General features: G+C 46.0%; 1 protein-coding gene across 5 annotated transcripts in view; it reads left to right on the plus strand.

Moving 5' to 3' along the window:
* Window positions 1–18,334, plus strand: part of SNUPN (snurportin 1) — a 42,958-nt gene that overhangs the window by 11,312 nt on the left and 13,312 nt on the right. Inside the window, exons 1-4 of one of the 5 annotated variants that reach the window (XM_059180324.1) lie at window positions 5,749–5,869; window positions 7,462–7,515; window positions 8,738–8,900; window positions 12,699–12,846. In XM_059180324.1, the coding sequence (XP_059036307.1) occupies window positions 8,743–8,900; window positions 12,699–12,846 (306 nt within the window). In that variant the 5' untranslated portion in view covers window positions 5,749–5,869; window positions 7,462–7,515; window positions 8,738–8,742. The other 4 variants (XM_059180325.1, XM_059180322.1, XM_059180326.1 and 1 more) reach the window with 4 other exon arrangements.

Raw genomic sequence — 18,334 nt, forward strand, 5'->3', positions numbered from 1 at the left:
CATCACCACCCCTCACTCCCCAACCCCCCCCCCACCCCCGCAGGCAATCTGGCTCACTGCTCAGCAGGGGGTCTGCTTTTCCCCCTCCCTCTGCCTACTTGTGATCTCTCTCTCTGTCAAATAAATAAAAATAAATAAATTAAATTAAATTAAAAAAAAAAAAAAGAAATGTGGCAGGAGGGAAAATTGATACGACCTCTCAGAGCAATTTTACAATGTATCAAGAACCTTAAAAACAGGGCGCCTGGGTGGCACAGTTGTTAATCGGCTGCCTTCGGCTCAGGTTATGATCCCAGGACCTTGGGATCAAGCCCCACATCAGGCTACCCACTCAGCGGAAAGCCTGCTTTCTCTCTCTCCCACTCCCCCTGCTTGTTTTCCCTCTCTCACTGTGTCTCTCTCTGTCAAATGAATAAATAAAATCTTAAAAAAAAAAAAAAAAAAGAACCTTAACAGCATACATTATAGGGGCACCTGGGTGGCTTGCCAGTCAGTTAAGCAGCTGCCTTCAGCTTAGGTCATAATCCTGGGGTCTTGGGATCGACACCGCCCCCCCCCTCCCGGCATTGGGCTCCCTGCTCAGTGGGGAGCCTGCTTTTCCCTCTCCCTTTCCTGCCACTCCCCTTGCTAGTGCTCTCTCCCTGTCAAATAAATAAAATCTTTTTTAAAAAATAGATTATATGTGGGGCACCTGGGTGGCTCAGTCAGTTGGGCATCTGCCTTTGGCTCAGGTAATAATCCCAGCATCCTGGGATGGAGGCCCGCATCGGGCTCTCTGCTCAGCAGAGAGTCTTCTTGTACCTCTGCCCCTCCTGCTCATGCTTTCTCTCAAATAAATAAACTCTTAAAAAAAAAAAAAAAAAAAAAAGGGACACCTGGGTGGCTCAGTAGGTTAAGTGTCTTCCTTCGGCTGATGAGGGTCATAATCTCAGGGTCCTAGGATTGAGCCCTGTGTCAGACTCTATGCTCAGCAGGAGTCGACTTCTCCCTCTCACTCTCCTTCTATGATCTCCCTCTCTCTCTCAAATAAATTAAATGTTAAAAAAAAAATACATTATATACCCTCTGATCTAGAAATGTCACTTTCAAGAATTTAGCATAATCATTGGTCTTTGCAGAAAATTAACTACAGGGATCATCACAGTATTTCTAATACAGAATAATAGGAAAAAATAAAAAAATGTGTCCCAAGTGGACTGGTTAAATTATTGGATAGCCTTGTGATGAAACACAGCCACTAAAAATTATAGGTAGGGGCGCCTGGGTGGTGCTGTCCATTGAGTGCCAGACTCTTGGTCTCACCTCAGGTCATGATCTCAGGGTCGTGAAATGGAGCCCTGAGTGGAGCTCTTCAGTGGGGAGTCTGAGTGGGGAGTCTGAGATTCTCTCCCTCTGCCCTCCCAGCCTCATGCATGTGTGCACATGCGTGCGCATGCACACACTCAAATAAATCTTTAAGAAATAATAATAATAATTATTATTATGGCAAGGTAGCCCATCCCCTCCAAGTTTCTGACTCAAGTCTGAGTGGGCCTGAGGTGCTGCTGGTCACATTTTAAGAAGCACAAGCTTTGTGCCCAGTCCAATGCATGGCATAAAGCCAGCACTGCGACAATGTGAGATCATGTCCCAACAACTGAGCAGGGCAGAGGCTGTAGGGGCTGTAGGCAAGCCTGGGCAGAAAGCAAGAGAAGCAGGGGCCTGGCTCTGCTGATGATTTAAAGTATGATTTGGGGCATACATACCCTCCCGCACTGGACCTCTCTCCCTTTCCTCTCACTAATAGGAGAAGGCTGAACCAGGTGGCCCCTAGTTTCTGCTTGGAAGGTTTTTTATTTGAAGGCGAGAACATGAAAGAGTGCAGTTAACATTTAAAAAAAGGCAGAGAAGAAATTAGAGGTGCTTTGCGTGGCCCAATAATCCCCAGTCTGACTCAAGGTGAAAGCTGTGCTAGCTTTGGGACAAATCTGAGAATGGGCCCCCCTGTTTGGCCCCAGGGAAGTTTCTAGGAGATATCTTTCCCCCACTATCCAGGGCTGGGACTATTCACAGCCTGGGGGGTGGGAGGGCAACATGGGGATGAACCAAGTCACCCATTCAGCTCACCAGCTGAAAATCAGAAGCAAAATGAGACCCCCTCAAAATACAGAGCAGGCAACGTCTTATGGGCTAAAGATAAGGAACTTTGCACTCACTAGGACCTGGATTAAAATCATGGCCCATCACTTTCTGACTGTATATGACCTGGGCGAGCACTTCTGTCTACAGAGAAGAGACTATTTTGGGCTCGCCTAATTAGTTGACATACTTATGATTAAGTAAATCAGTAAGGGAAAGGTTATCTTATAACAAGAAGTTACATATTAATAAAACAAAATTTTTGAGGATTCACTCCGTGCCAGGTACTATCCTAATCACCTTACCTGAATTATGTCACTTAACTCTAACCACCTTGTGAGGTAGGTGCTATTATTAGTCACATTTTATGGGGGAGGAAACTGAGGCATAGGTAGGTGAAATGAAATAACACATAGGCCATAGAGCCAGCTGGTAGGTGAGTCTGGATTTGGACCCAGGCCATCTAGCTCCAGAGCAAAAGACCTGAACCACTCTGACTTGCTTCCTTTCACCCAGAGCTGAGCCCTAGGTACATCTGTGAGCATGGGGGAAAAGAGCTTTGGTCCCCTCTGAGCTTTAGGATCTCCTGTGCCTGCAGCGTCTGCATCCCGGCTCATGTGACACGTATTAGTACATGATTTTGCCACCCTCTCAAGTCAGAGTCTCCCTCCTGCCCAACTGGCTGGAGAATCCCTCTCTTACAGGGTCTCCAAGTGGGCGATGAGAAGCAATGGTCCTCAAGATGGCTTAGATGGTACAGGGCCTAGATTTAAAGCATATCAAATTACACGGGGGAAAAAGCTGTTCCCTTTTCAATTCTCTTTCAGTTCCAGTAACCCCAAAGGGAAGGTCTTGGCTAGGGGGCTAGACTTGAACACTGTATAATTCTTGCTACCTCCTCCCCTCTTTGAGAACAGTAAGACTTCTCAGTTGTTGGGTTTTTTTTTTTTTTCTACATGAATCCCAAAGGCAGCCCTTCCTGCCACAACTTCAGTGCAAGCCCTGCTCATTGGCCTCCTGATCACCACGAGGATTTAGGTTCTCCACTGAGTTGCCAGGGTGAGCTCTTTCAAGCTCAAAGTTATCTTATAACTTTAAAAACCTCCATATGGAATGCAGGTAAAATCCAAACTCTCCGCTACAGGAGTTAAAGGCATCCCACCTGCCTCTGTGACCTTGCTGCCTCCCCTTCCTCCTGTGCCTCCTGTCTACCCCCTCACACAAACCTCTCTGGAAATACATTCAGTCTCCCTGTCCTCACCAATGGCTCCTTTTCATCATTTGGGTCTTGACTCAAATGTCATCTCCTGAGAAGAGTTCCCTGAATACTGGCCCAGCAGCCCCATGCCACTCCCTCTCAACCCAGCCACCTAAGCTCCTTAACATTGGTCTGCCCCCCAGCTATAACCTGTAGCTCTTAGTTTTCTCTTGGGCTGTAAGGTCCTGGAGGGTGGAGACTGCGGCAGTCTTGGTCATTTTGATATTTCCTGTGCTTGGCTCAGTATCTAACCTACAGTAGATATTAAACACATATCTGTTAATTGACTGATGACACAGTGACACTCGGGAGTCCTCCTGAGAGCTTCTTTTGGAAATGGCTGGCCACCTTCCTGCTCTTGAGGTTCTCTTTTTTAGGGAGGGATTCTCCCACTTGTGGGCACTTACTGGATGATTTTAGGGAGTGCACAGATTCCACCTGAAATAATATCACCATGGAAAAAGGGGAACTTCCCTCTTCCATTATCTTTGAATTTTCCTCATTGTACAAGAGGAAAATTCTGTTAGTGTTATTCCTTATCACTTCTCCAACACTTGCTAATCTCAGATTCTTACAAAGTCCTCAGTTTCACAGTTTCCTGCACATACCAGTATTTAGCTAGATTATAACATTATGTTATTTTCACTGTGTATATATTTTATAGATACTTTGTTAAAGTGGGAAGTGATTTAAGGTAATGCTATAGTGTTCCTCTCTTAAATAAACTTATTTAGGTTTTTTAAAATAGCAAATTGACTTAAAGACATTAAACACAGGTGTATGTGTCTGTGGCCAGTGTTGTGAAGGGGGGTGCCTTTGGTGATATTTGGGGGACCACTCACTGTTCCAGGCAAAGCAGTCCCTTCTGGAACACAGACTAACTCCAAATGAGTCCCTGGGCCAAGTGCCATTTAGTTTGTTCAGTGATATGAGAAGTTATTCAGCTGAGTATGAATGAGCCTTTTCCCTGGACCTCAGTGCATGAATTTGGGGGACCTCTTTGTCAATTGCAGTCTATTTTGCTTTAATGTGTAGGGCCTCTGTTCTTTTCTGTGCAGTTCTGACAACTTGGTATGAACTCCATGGTCATGAGTAGAGAATGGAGGATCTGGAACACAGAATACTTAATATCCTGCTGTTAAAGTTTCCTAGTGAAGTCAGGCCCTGGGCTTTTCTTTATCTATCTTATAAGCCAGACAAACATGAGCTATTATTTGTGAATGTACCAAATAAATAACCTAGTGCACAGCTTTGCTCAGCCCAACTACTGAAAGATAGAACTCAGCCACATAAATTCTAAGGTCCAAAAAACTGTACCTTCCCGGGCCCTAAGCACCCTTTACCCTCTGTGCCAGTCGGATCTCCTATTCTTTTCAGTCCATATGGATGGTGTTAGGTATTTAAAATATGCAGCAAGTATACATCTTGGCATTCCTTTGACTCAAAATGTGCCAGCTTTGTGTAGTTTCCGTAGCATACTAATACCCAACGTCTCCATAAGTCAAACATTCAGCAAATTCAAATGTTTGGCTTGAAAGCTGTGTGGCTTTGGATAAGTACTTAACCTCTCTGAGCTTCAGTTTACTTCCTTGAGTTGTTTGAAGATTAAAGGAGATAATGCAAGTGAAGCAGTGTCCAGCATTCAATAAATGGCTGTCATATTTTTAGTTTGCATCTCACCAGTCCCCTCCCTCCAAGAGACTGCACTCTAATTTGATTAGCTCTCCTAACTATATCTCGGCAGCTTCCTCTCCACCCCTTGCAGTCATTCAGTCATTTCTTTACCAAGATCTACTGAGTGCCTTGTTTTGTGCTGCACGCTGTCTCCGCTAAGCAGGAATTAAGCCAGGTCCCCAAGGCAGGTACCAAGCCCACAGCCGAGTAAGAGACTCTCAAACGAAGCAGATGGGCTGTAATGGAGGTATGTGGCCCGTGCAGCCAGAGCGAATGCGGCAGGAATGTCTCACTGAGACTTGGGGGTGTGAGGAGTCGACGGAGAGGGGGTGTCATTCAGGCAACTCGCAGTGTCCGTACAAAAAAGCACAAGCACAGGAGAGAGCGCGGACTGCTGGTGTACGCCTAAAGCCTGGGGCAAGCTTCAGGACCCCAGGCCGGAGGGCTTTGAGTCCGGGTTCCTCCAACTGACAAAAGGAGCCCCGAGGAGCTTGAGCTCAGGAGTGAAGCCTCGGCCCGGCCAAGCCACCTTGAAGGAACGGTTCCGGACAGTGCACCACAAGAGCCTGTGGACCCCCGCTGCGGCCGACCGAGAACACGCCAGCCACTGAAGGCGGAAATCACTGCCCGCGAGCTAGTGGACTGCGGCTGCACTACCAGCATTCACGGCGCTGGGCGGAACCGGAAACTCCGGGCGCGTGGCTGGTGGGCCTGGCGGCGCGGCTGCGGCCCAGGGGGCGGGCCCGGCTTCCTCTGGACAGCTGATTGGTCGGCCCCTGGCAGCGCGGCCGCGGCTCCTGGAACTGTCATCTCCGCCGGGTGAGTCCTGGGTTCGAGCCTGAGCCCCTCCGGCTGCCGAATTGCTTCTCGGTTCCCGGCTAGCACCCCCGGCCTTCCGAGGTGTCCCCTGTAGAGGCAGAGCCAGGCCCGGGCTCGTCTCGGGCGTGCTGCTCCTTTTCTGTTCCAGACTATTGTGCCAGGACCGCTCAGGTAGTTTTTGTGGGGGAGGGGCGAATCATGCGTAGCCTATGGGACCTCGTCCCTAGAGAAAGGTAATGCGGGGCTGTGGCATGGAGGACAACCGAGTGGATCAGGTAGAGGCTTGGGGCCTGAAGCCTGGTGAAAGCCTCAGAGGAGGCCTCAATCCCGGACTGAGGGGTGGGAGGGGAGAAGGAGGCGGCAGGGGACTTGCGTGGGTCTGGATGAGACCGCCCAGGATGAGGTCAGAACTCCTGGAGGCAGGACCATCCGAAGAATGGGTTGAAAGAGTAGGAGCTAGCCTAGAAGAGCCATAAAGGTACAGAGGACCGCCCCAGTATCCAAGACGTGTTTAATGATTTTGTGATTCTTGGCAGAACGGGAGGCCACACCGAGATAAAGCGAGATACGACCTAATAAGTGTATTTTAGATATGGGCATCACATTGGTAAGCCGAAGACATAATTAATTTTTTAAAAGATTGTATTATGGAAGTGTTTAGACCTATATAAAAGTCAATAAAACACGGAAAATAGCATACCATATGGATCCAAGTTCTGGTCACCCAGCCTCAACCACAAATGGCCACCCTGGTTGCATTACACATATGTTAGGATTCGCCTCAAATCCATACCGGTAATATGTCAATCTTAAGTTTAAAAACAAAAAAGTTCCTTTCATGTTTAATGGGTATAGAGGTTCAGTTTTGCAAGATGAGAAGAGTTCTGGAAATTGGTTGCACAACAACTACTGAACTCTAACTTAAAAATGGTTAAGATGGTAAACTTTATGTCATGGGTTTTAACCACAAATCTTTTTTTTTTTTTTTTTTTTTAAAGATTTTATTTATTTATTTGACAGAGAGAAATCACAAGTAGTTGGAGAGGCAGGCAGAGAGAGAGAGAGGGAAGCAGGCTCCCTGCTGCGCAGAGAGCCCGATGCGGGACTCGATCCCAGGACCCTGAGATCATGACCTGAGCCGAAGGCAGCGGCTTAACCCACTGAGCCACCCAGGCGCCCCTAACCACAAATCTTTTTAAAGTTTCTTTCAAATGAAAAAAAAAAAAAAAGATGCTGCAAATTAGGGGAAAAATCTGATCTTCAAATGTGCAATGGAAAGTAACTCATTGCCAAGTAGAGACCCATAGAATTGTTTTTAACTATGGAGGCTCTGGAATGAACCTGTTGGTTTTGATACTCAGAGCAGTGGGACCTGATCTGGGGTGCAGTTTAAGCACTGGTGGTGTCCTCTGGTTTATACTAGACCTAACCTGAAGGTTAGGCCCACCTGGCTTTGCCAGATTTCTCCTGAATATTCCTGTTTCTTACACTCAGAGGCGTACCTTTAACCCATAGTGAAGCTCCTGTACCTTCATTCACAGAGGGTGAGTGAAGTGTGAATTTGTCTTTTTCTCTCCATTCTTATTCTTTAGGGCACACCTGGGTACTCTGTCTCCAATCTACTCCATCTCCCAAATATACCACAGGTCAGTCTTTCACACTCCTTGGTGTTAACTGGTAGGCAACCTCTCTCTTCCAAGTGAGCCCTACATGGGTAGCCCTGAAACCTCCTTTTGCCCACCCTAAACAAACAAAACAAACTATAAAATGAGAAAACAACTGCCAGGTTTGGGTTTTGGGCTCCCCTTATCTTGCTCTAGGGGCCCCAGGACCGGCTAAATTCTCTTACTGTAAGTTGGCATTTATTAGAGAGTCAAACAATAATTGGATAAAATCTGCATTAGAAAGTTATATTAGAGGGGTCACTTGGCCTGCCAGTTTGTGGAGCATGTGACTCTTGATCTTAGGGTTGTGAATTCAAGCCCCACATTAGGCATAGCGCTTTAAAAAAAATAAAATGCAGGCATCTGGGTGGCTCAGTTGGTTGAGAGTCTGCCTTCAGCTCAGGTCTTGATCCCAGGGTCCTGGGATCAAGCCCCATAGCGGGCTCCCTGCTGAGCAAGAAGCCTGCTTCACCCTCTCCCTCTGCCTGCTGTTCCCCCTACTTGTGTTCTCTCTCTCTCTCTGTCAAATAAATAAATAAAATCTTTTAAAAAATAAAAAATATAAAAATAAAATAAAAATAAAAAATAAAATATATGCATTAAAAATAACATATTAGTTTTTGAGTAATGGCTATTTAGAACTATTCAGGAAAAAATTAGACACTTGATCATATCACTAGATAGTAATGATGGTAAGATGGAATTAGTGACAGGGCTGCTGGTAATGAATGACAAAGCAAAAGCTAGATTCAAACGCAGGGTGAGCTTGCTTAGTGTTCTATATGTAAATATATATCTTTTTTAAAAGATTTTTATTTATTTATTTGAGACAGAGAGTGAGTGAGAGAGAGACAGCATGAGAAGGGGGCATGTTAGAGGGAGAAGCAGGCTCCCCTCAGGGTGGGGAGCCTTACTCAAGGACTCAATCCTGGAGCAAACTGAGCCACCCAGGTGCCCTGTATATATATACCTGTTCACTGAGAGCTATCGAGATGATCGTTATTGAAGTATCTGCAGGAAATAATGCTATTGTTCATATATAACTCATTTACCCTTTAACTTCCTTTTTCTCCATAGAAACAGTTGTGATTTTGGATTAAGTGAGTTTTTTTTAGGAATACAGCCATCATGTTACATCATAACTGCCTGTATACAGGAGGTGATATGAAATCAATGAACCATTTTCTTATGTTTTTCTTTGTAGGGAAGATGGAAGAGCTGAGTCAAGCCCTGGCTAGTAGCTTTTCTGTGTCTCAAGATCTGAACAGCACAGCTGCCCCACACCCCCGCCTGTCCCAGTACAAGTCCAAGCACAGTTCCTTGGAGCAGAATGAACGGCGCCGTCGGTTGTTGGAACTGCAGAAATCGTAAGGGACGCTTTAACTCTTTGGCCTCTTTCTTTTTTTTTTTTTTTTTTAAAGATTTTATTTATCTACTTGACAGAGAGAGATCACAAGTAGGCAGAGAGGCAGGCAGAGAGAGAGAGGCGGAAGCAGGCTCCCCGCCGAGCAGAGAGCCCGAACGGGACTCGATCCCAGGACCCTGAGATCATGACCTGAGCCGAAGGCAGCGGCTCAACCCACTGAGCCACCCAGGCACCCTCTTTGGCCTCTTTCTTCAGGTTAGGAGCTGGGAGCCAACCAGGAGGCTCTACATCTGGTTTCTTCAAAGTAGCCCCTTTGTACATACATCTTGCCCATGAAGTTGAGAGGCATAAATCCTGGCAGAGGTAGACATCCTGTACACTGAAAGCTTAGGAAAAGATGGAAACAACGGCAGATACTGAAATTTGAAAGCAAAAGCTCACTTATTTGGTTAAATTTTTCTTTTTTTCCTGGCAGCAGTACCGAGCTTTGCGATTTAGGGACTTGTGAAAGCCACGCCCAGACTTCCACTCCCCACATTCCCCGTGTGGCTTCTGCACTCTGAATCCTGGCATTGGTGTGATCTTCCTGTCTGCCTTAGCCCTTGAGAGTTCTGTGGAGCCCTTGAGAGTTCAGTACAAATAATTCCACAGGGAATCTGAGGAAATGTCTTCCATACACTGAATTCTCCGTGCCAAGATGAGCAAGCAGGCGAAGAGAGCAGGATAGGAGAGTTTGAGGCTGGGCTGCTCTGAAGGCAGGCCCTGTCCATTTTTCCTCTGTACAACATGAGCCTCTTGGTCATAAGGAATTGAGGATTTGAAGGAACTATTAACAGCTGCACAGTTTCTCTATGATCTGCATTCTGCCCAGTGCTGCGTCAGTGGCTGTATTTAGCAGGAATGGTTCCCTGTGGCCTCTGGGTTGCTTGTAGATTACATTCTCAGATCACCTCCCCCACTCCCCACCCCACCTCTGTTGTTTAAATATTATAATTGATTATTTTGGAATAGGTAACACATTGATTGTATGTATTCCGATTCAAAATTCAAAATTTGTACGAGTATATGGTGAAAAGTCTCCATCCCAGTATGATGCTAAGTGAAATAAGTCAGACTGAATATGATTTCGCTCATATGTGGACTCTGAAAAATAAAACAATTAAATAAACAAACAAAAAGTAGAATCAGACTGTAAACACAGAGAAATAAATCAGTGGCTGCCAGAGGGGAGGGGGTAGAAGGATGGGCAAAATGGGCGAAGTGGGTGGGAGAGGCAGGCCTCCAGTTACAGAATGAATGAGTCTTGGAAATAAAAGGCACAGTGTAGGGTATACAGTCAATGATATTTAATAGTGTTGTATGGTTAGCTACACTTGTGGTGAGCACAGGAGATAACAGAGAGAAGTTGCATCACTGTATGTACACTGGAAACTAATGTAACCTTATGTGTCAACTGTGCTCAACAAAAAAAAAAAATTAAGAAAATAAAAGTCTCCCTCCCAATTCTGTCCTCTGGCCATTCAGTTCCTCTCCCATATTATTAGTTTCTTTTGTATCTTTCCAAAGATATTCTGTGCAGATATGAGCAAGTGTGTGGTTGTATGTGTATATGCCATTTTTTTTAAAACAGAGGCAGCATACAATACACTGTTCTGCACATTGTATTTAATGGCATGGGTTTTTTTTTTGTTATTTTTTTTTTTTCCCAGAGATTCTGTATTAGTACCATCCTGCTCGGCAGAAAGTCTGCTTGTCCCTCTCCTTCTGCCCCTCCCCTTGTTGTGCGCTCTCTGTCTCTTTAGGGACCCCTAAATAAATAAAATATTTAATAAAAAAAATTAAATCATAAACTAAGAGACCTGTTATGAAAGTCAGATAAGAACTGGAGGAAGGGCACACCTGGATAGCTCAGTTGGTCAAGTGTGTGCCTTTGGCTCAGGTTATGATCCCAGGGGCCTTGGATCAAGTCCCACATCAGGCTCCCTGCTCTACTGGGAGTCTGTGGCTCCCTCAGCCCCTCCCCGTCTTGTTCCTTCTCTCTCTCTCAAATATTTTTATTTTTTATTTATTTTTATTTTTTTAAATTTTTTTTTTTTTAATTTATTTGACAGAGAGAAATCACTAGTAGATGGAGAGGCAGGCAGAGAGAGAGAGAGGGAAGCAGGCTCCCTGCTGAGCAGAGAGCCCAATGCGGGACTCGATCCCAGGACCCTGAGATCATGACCTGAGCTGAAGGCAGCGGCTTAACCCACTGAGCCACCCAGGCACCCCTCAAATATTTTTAAAATTTTTTTTAATTTGGGGCGCCTGGGTGGCTCAGTGGGTTAAAGCCTTTGCCTTCGGCTCAGGTCATGATCCCAGGGTCCTGGGATCGAGCCCCGCATTGGACTCTCTGCTCAGTGGGGAGCCTGCTTCCTCCTCTCTCTCTGCCTTCCTGTCTGCCCATTTGTGATCTCTATCTGTCAAATAAATAAATAAAATCTTGAAAAAAAATTTTTTTTTATTTGAGAGAGGGAGAGGGAGAACCAGGCTCCCTGCTGAGCAGAGAGACCAATGTGGGGCTCAATCCCAGGACCGTGGGATCATAACCTCTGCCAAAGGCAGACTCTTAACCAACTGAGCCACCCAGGTGCCCCAAATAAATAAAATCTTAAAAAAAAGAAGAGAGAAAGAAAGAAAGAAAGAAAGAAAGAAAGAAAGAAAGAAAGAAAGAAAGAAACTGAAAGAAGGCCTGGCTGCTCCTTAGAAAGCCATATAAATTAGGGGCACCTGGGTGGCTTAGTCAGCTAAGCGTCCTATTCTTGATTTTGGCTCAGGTCATGAGGGTTGGGCTCAGGGTTGGGCTCCATGCTCAGTGGGGAGTCTGCTTTCGAGTCTCTCTCCCTCTGCCTCCCCCCACATGCACACACATTCTCTCTCTCTCTCTCTCAAATAAATAAATACATCTTTTTTTTTTTTTTTTAAAGATTTTTATTAATTTATTTGACAGAGAGAAAGATCACAAGTAGGTGGAGAGTCAGGCAGAGAGAGAGGAGGAAGCAGGCTCCCGCTGAGCAAAGAGCCCGATGCGGGGCTCGATTCCAGGACACTGAGATCATGACCTGAGCCGAAGGCAGCGGCTTAATCCACTGAGCCACCCAGGCGCCCCAATAAATACATCTTTGAAAAATAAAAAAAGAGGGGCATCTGGGTGGCTCAGTTGGTTAAGCATCTGCCTTCAGCTCAGGTCGTGATCCCAGGGACCTGGAATCAAGCCCCACGTTGGGCTCCCTGATCAACAGAGAGCTTACTTCTCTCCATCTCCTGCTCCCCCTGTTTATGTACTCGCTCACTCTCTCTTTCTGTCAAATAAATAAAATATTTTTTTAAATAAATAAGTAAAAAAGAAAGAAAGAAAGCTGTATACATTGGAAACTCCTCACATCTTGGTGACTCCTCTCTTTAATTACCAGGGGCCTTTAGATAAGACGCCTGCCAGGCAGGAAAGTGTCAGCTCTAAGGGGGGAGTAGAGATGGGAATCTGGAATGGTGTGTGCAGGAGCAGGGTCAGCCTTTCCAGCTAGTGAACCTTGAAAATTCCTTTCAACATGTCACTCTGTATTTAGGATACTCAGAGGAAGGCTGAGTGCACACAGAGGGCGCTAGTTTAGCATTACAAAGGAAATTCTACCATCTCTTCCACTAGAATTCCCAGGCTGCTCCTGAACTTGAAGCCCTTGAGTTAAACTAAAATTGTCACATTGTAGGGGGTCTTCCAAGGAGACATAAAAGGCCTGTCCTTGTGCCTTCTTTTCTCCAGTAAGCGGCTAGATTACGTGAATCATGCCAGAAGACTGGCTGAAGATGACTGGACAGGGATGGAGAGTGAGGAAGAGGAAGATAAGAAAGATGACGAAGAGATGGACATTGACACTGGCAAGAAGTTACCAAAACGCTACGCTAATCAAGTGAGTAGTCCAGGGAAGGTAAGGCCCAGGTCCAGCCCCATGTTGCCATAAAGAGAGGAGGAGACAGGAAGAAGGAATGGGGGACTGCAAAGAAGCTGGTTATGTGCATCAGGTATATGGACTAAGAGAAGAAATGGCTTCCAGTGCCATGTGGCAATGGGGTCGGGGAAGGCACTTGTCACTGAGGGAGGCTGGGGTGCTGGGTTTGAGAACATTTACCCAATGCCACTGCAGAAAGCCACTGGGCTATTGCTACACTAACAGAGTCCATGCACTTAACATTTCTTAGTGGTCATTGTAGGGCAGCTCTAGATTGGGCCTGCCCAGGCTAGCACTGTGCCCACCCTACCTCCTAGGTTATGGGTCTTTCCTGAGCAGTAGACTAACATGTCAGTCTTGGATCTTCACATTCAGATAGTGGAAGGTGGGGAGGACAGCTGCCCTTGAATTTGGGGCACCTGGCCAGCCATGCCAGGCCTGCCAGTTGGCCTACATGAAGTTGAGGCCATGAAACAATAGATGACAATAACAAACTTGACTAAGTGGTCTGTTGGTTGCAGAAAGAAACCAGTGTGGTTTCCCACAGGGGAAGTAGGCATGAAGACCATTCAGTACCCCATGGCACCCAGGTATTCCAGAAGGCAGGGGATGGGTCCATGTGGAGTTGGGACTCTACCTTGCTATCATATTCTTCTCTCTAGATCTATATCTTGTCAGCTTAGAATCCTGTCCCACCTTAGGATACGGTTTCTAGGGGTGCCTGGGTGGTTCAGTCAGTTAAGTGTCTGCCTTCTGCTCACCTTATGGTCCCAGGTTCCTGGGATGGAGCCCTGCATCTGGCTCTCTGCCCAGGAAGGAGCCTGCTTCTCCCTCTTCTTATGCCTGCCGCTCCCCCTGCTTGTTCTCTTCCACCACCCCCTACCAAATAAATAAATAAAATCTTAAAAAAAAAAGAATATGGTTTCTGGGTATACCTGCTCCCATCTTCTTTCTGTGTCCCTGATACAGCGCAGTAACATCTTCTATGATAAAGTACAATTCCGTTCTGTTCAGCAAGCATTGTTGAAGGCCCTGCTCTGTATTAAGCTAGACTATGTGTGGGAAGATGGACAAGGGTCCTGTACTGGAATAAGTGGAGATTCTGGTTTTTGCTGTAAGAAAGTGAGATTAGCTAACAGCAAGGAAGGAAGCAAGGTTGTGAAATCAGGAAAAGGTTATTGAAAGAGGAGGCAGCTTTTTCCTTTTTTTTTTTTTTTAAGATTTTATTTGTTTATTTGACAGAGAGAGAGATGACAAAGAGGTAGAGAGGCAGGCAGAGGGAGTGGGGGAGGCAGGCTCCCTGCTGAGCAGAGAGCCCAGTGCAGGGCTCAATCCCAGGACCCCAAGACCATGACTGAGCTGAATGAAGGCAGAGGCTTAACCCACTGAGCCACCCAGGCACCCCAGCTTTTTTCTTTTTTAAAGATTTTATTTATTTATTTGAGAGAGGGAGAGAGTGTGTACATGAGCAGAGGGAGAGGCAGAGGGAGAAGCAGACTCCCCACTGAGCAGGGAAGCCCGACACAGGGGCAGGGCTCATCCCAGGACCCCGGGATCATAACCTGAGCCAAAGACAGCCACTTAACGCACTGAGCCCCCCAGGTGCCCCAAGAGGAGGTAAGACATTGACAGGCAGAGGTGCAGAGCATGCCAGGGCCTTCCAGGCAGCAAGAAGAGGCTGAGCAAGAGCCCCGAGGTGGGAGGAGTATACGGTGTGCGGAGAGCAGTGCAGGCCAGTGAGGATGGAGCAGCACAGCGCTGTGGGAAGGAATACAGCAGAAACATCTGCGCGAGTGTAGACTATGTTTTAAATTATGGGGAACCACTGAGAATTTCTGAGCCAGGGACAGAGTTGGGACTTTGTATGACACGCGTGTCCATGTATAGGAGGGCCTAGAAGAGAGAGGCTGTAGTAGGTTGCTTAGCTTTGCTAAAACCATCTGCTGCCCGTCCTGAGGGCAGTGAAGGTGTGAAGGAAATGAGGTCATGAGTGTGAGAAGTGTCGCCAGGATGAATGGATAGAATGTAACAGTGGATCGGATAGGAGAGGCAGTGTGAGAAGTGGTTAAGTGTTTAAGCTTTAAAGTCATGCCCCCTGACCTCAAAGTCAGGCTCTTTGTTGACCTTGAGCAAGTCACTTAATGGCTCGAAGTCTTGGTTTCTTATCTGTAGAGTGGGGATAGTTACAGTACTATTTCACAGGATTGTTAGAAGGATTGGAACAAATAGTATACCCTAAATACCTAGCCCAGAGCCCATAATAAATGCCCCACAAATGTTAGCTACCATTTTTTTCAGCAGCCGTGTCGAGATAAATTAACATACCATATAATTCACACATTTACAGGGTACAATTCAGTGTTTTTTGGTGTCGTCACGGAACTGTGCAACCATTGCCACTCTCTAATTCCAGAACAATTTCATCACCCCCAAAAGGAACTTCATACCCATCAGCAGTCAACTCCCATTCGTCCTTTCCCCTAGCCCTTAGCACTTAGTCATCTACTTTCTGTCTCTCTGGATTCACCTCTTCTGGATATTTCCTATAAATAGAATCATATGAGATATGAGATGTGCTCCTTGTGTCTGGTTTCTTTCATTTAGCATAAGGTTTTTCAAGTTCATCTGTGTTGGAACGTGCATGAGAACTTCATTTCTTTTTATTCCCAGATAATGTTCTGTTGTCCGGATCCCCCGCATTTGGCTGGTCTACCCATCAGGTGGTGGCATTTGAGTTGCTCCCACTTTCTGGCTGTTGTGAATAATAATGCTGCCGTGGATAGTCACGAACAAGTTTTTGCATGGATATGTTTTCATTTCTCTTGGGTATATACCTGGGAATGGAATTCCTAGGGCGTATGGTCATTCTATATTTAACATTTTGAGGAGCTGCCAGACTGTTTTGCAGAGTGACTAGAGTGTTTTACATCCCCGCCAACAGTGGAGCAGGGCTCCAGCATCTCCACAACTCTGCCAATGCTTCTTGTTGCCCATTCCTTTGAGTATAGCCATCCTGGAGGGTATGAAGTGGTGTCTCATGGTTTGTTTGTTTTTTCAAGATTTTATTTATTTATTTGACACAGAGAGACACAGCGAGAGAGGGGACACAAGCAGGGGAAGTGGGAGAGGAAGAAGCAGGGAGCTGGAAGTAGGGCTCAAACCCAGGACCCTGGGATCATGACCTGCACCAAAGGCAGATGTCCAACAGCTAAGCCACCCAGGCGCTCTGTGTGTCTCATGATTTTGATTTCCATTTCCTTATGGACTAATGATATTAAGCATCTTTTCATGTGCTTATTAACCATTCGTATATCTTCTTTGGAGAAATGTCTATGCCCTTTTTTGTTTTTATAAGTGAGGGGGACAGGGAAAGAGAAAGAAAGAGAGAGTAGGGGCAGAAGGGGAGAGAGAGAGAGAGAGAATCTTAAACAGACTCCTTACTGGGCTCAGTCTCATGATGCTGAGATCATAACCTGAGCCAAAATCAAGAGTCAGACGCATGACCAAGTGAGCCACTCAAGGCGCCCCGCTATGCCCATCTTTTTTTTTTTTTTTTTAAGATTTTATTTATTTATTTGACAGAGATCACAAGTAGGCAGAGAGGCAGGCAGAGAGAGAGGAAGGGAAGCAGGCCCCTTGCTGAGCAGATGTGGGGCTCAATCCCAGGACCCTGAGATCGTGACCCGAGCCAAAGGCAGAGGCTTTAACCCACTGAGCCACCCAGGCGCCCCAAATACCTATGCCCATCTTTTAATTGGGTTGTCTTTTATTATTAAGTGTTTAGAGTTCTTTTATATATTCTAGATACAAGTCTCTTATCAGGTAGATAATTTGCAATATTTTCTCCCATTCTGTGGATTGTCTTTTTACTTTCTTGATAGTATTAGCAGCAGCACTAAAGTTTTAAATTTTGATATAGTCTTATTTATCTATCCTTTGTTTTGTCACCTGTGCTTTTGGTGTTGTATCACTACCATTCTTTAAGGACACATTGACTATGTTTAGTTTAAGATTTGATAACAGAGGGGCACCTGGGTGGCTCAGTGGGTTAAAGCCTCTGCCTTCGGCTCAGGTCATGATCCCAGGGTCCTGGGATCGAGCCCCACATCAGGCTCTCTACTCAGTAGGGAACCTGCTTCCTCCTCTCTCTCTGCCTGCTTCTCTGCCTACTTGTGATCTCTGTCTGTCAAATAAATAAATAAAATCTTTAAAAAAAAAAAAAAAGATTTGATAACAGAGGAATGCCTGGGTGGCTCAGTCAGTTAAGTGTCTGTCTTCAGCTCAGGTCATGATCCCTTCTCTGACAAATAAGTAAATAAAATCTTTTTTAAAAAAATGAGATTTGGTAACAGAATGGTATTACCATTAACAGGGCTACAGGGTACAGAAGGAGAAGGAGGGGAGTTTCAGGGATGGAAAATACTTGGGCGACTGAAGGCCATAAATCCTGTTTTGGGGACTCAGAGTTAAGGTATAGAGAGAGCAAGCAGAGAAAGAGATACCATGTGGACGGCTGGAAATACAGGTCTGGAGGAAAGGAAAGCAGTCAGGAGATGAAAAAGTGGGAGAATTGGGGTACCTGGCTGGCTCAGTCGGTGGACTGTGCAACTCTTGACCTCGGGGTTGTGAGTTTGTGCCCCATGTTGGGTGTAGAGCTTACTTAAGAAAAGAAAGAAAGAGAGAGGGGAACAGAAGGAGAATTGGGGGTGTCCTTTCAGAAGTGGCAGGTGAGGATGCAGAAGTAGATACAACCAGCCCCAAGCAGATAACATCTAAGAGAAAAGAAAAGGGGAACCTAAAACAGCCTCCTGAAGATTCTCTGGGTGTTTTGGGGGAGTGTGTGGAGGAGTGTTTGGAGGGAAAAAAAAGAATAGCACTGGCTCACATGGCCAAGGGAACATGTGTCAAGGAGAATGAGGAGGTGGTGACCAGCAGCGTCACACGAGGAGTGGAGTGGGGTGGGTAAGGGGGAGGGAAGGGAAGAGAGACACTTGGCAGCAAGCAGGTCACTGACGGCCTCTGGCAGGGCTTTGGGGTAGCAGGTCTGGACTGAGGGTGTCAGGGTGTGGGGGAGGGCAGCATCTAGAAATATGAAGTCGTTTTAAGAAGGACAAAGTGGGATAGTTTAACAGAAACACAGAGTGACAAAAGGTTTTCATTTTTGTTTTGTTTTTGAAGATTAGGACTTGAGCAATTTGTGGGCCAAGGGGAAGGAGAGATGAAAGATTCCGTGGGGGCGAGTCGGTGATGGCTGGTCTCTGTGGAGATGGGAGGAATTGTGAGCCATGAGTTAATCTTCGCAAAATTCATTTCAACACCATCACCACCACCACCCCTTTTTTTTAATTTAAATTTTGTTAGTTACCACACAGTGCAATTTTGGTTTCTGGAGTAGAATTCAGTGATTCGTCACTTCCATGTAGCACCCGGTGCTCATCACTGGTGCCCT

Source organism: Mustela lutreola, chromosome 7, assembly GCF_030435805.1.
Source record: "Mustela lutreola isolate mMusLut2 chromosome 7, mMusLut2.pri, whole genome shotgun sequence".
In the NCBI taxonomy this organism is placed as follows: domain Eukaryota; kingdom Metazoa; phylum Chordata; class Mammalia; order Carnivora; family Mustelidae; genus Mustela; species Mustela lutreola.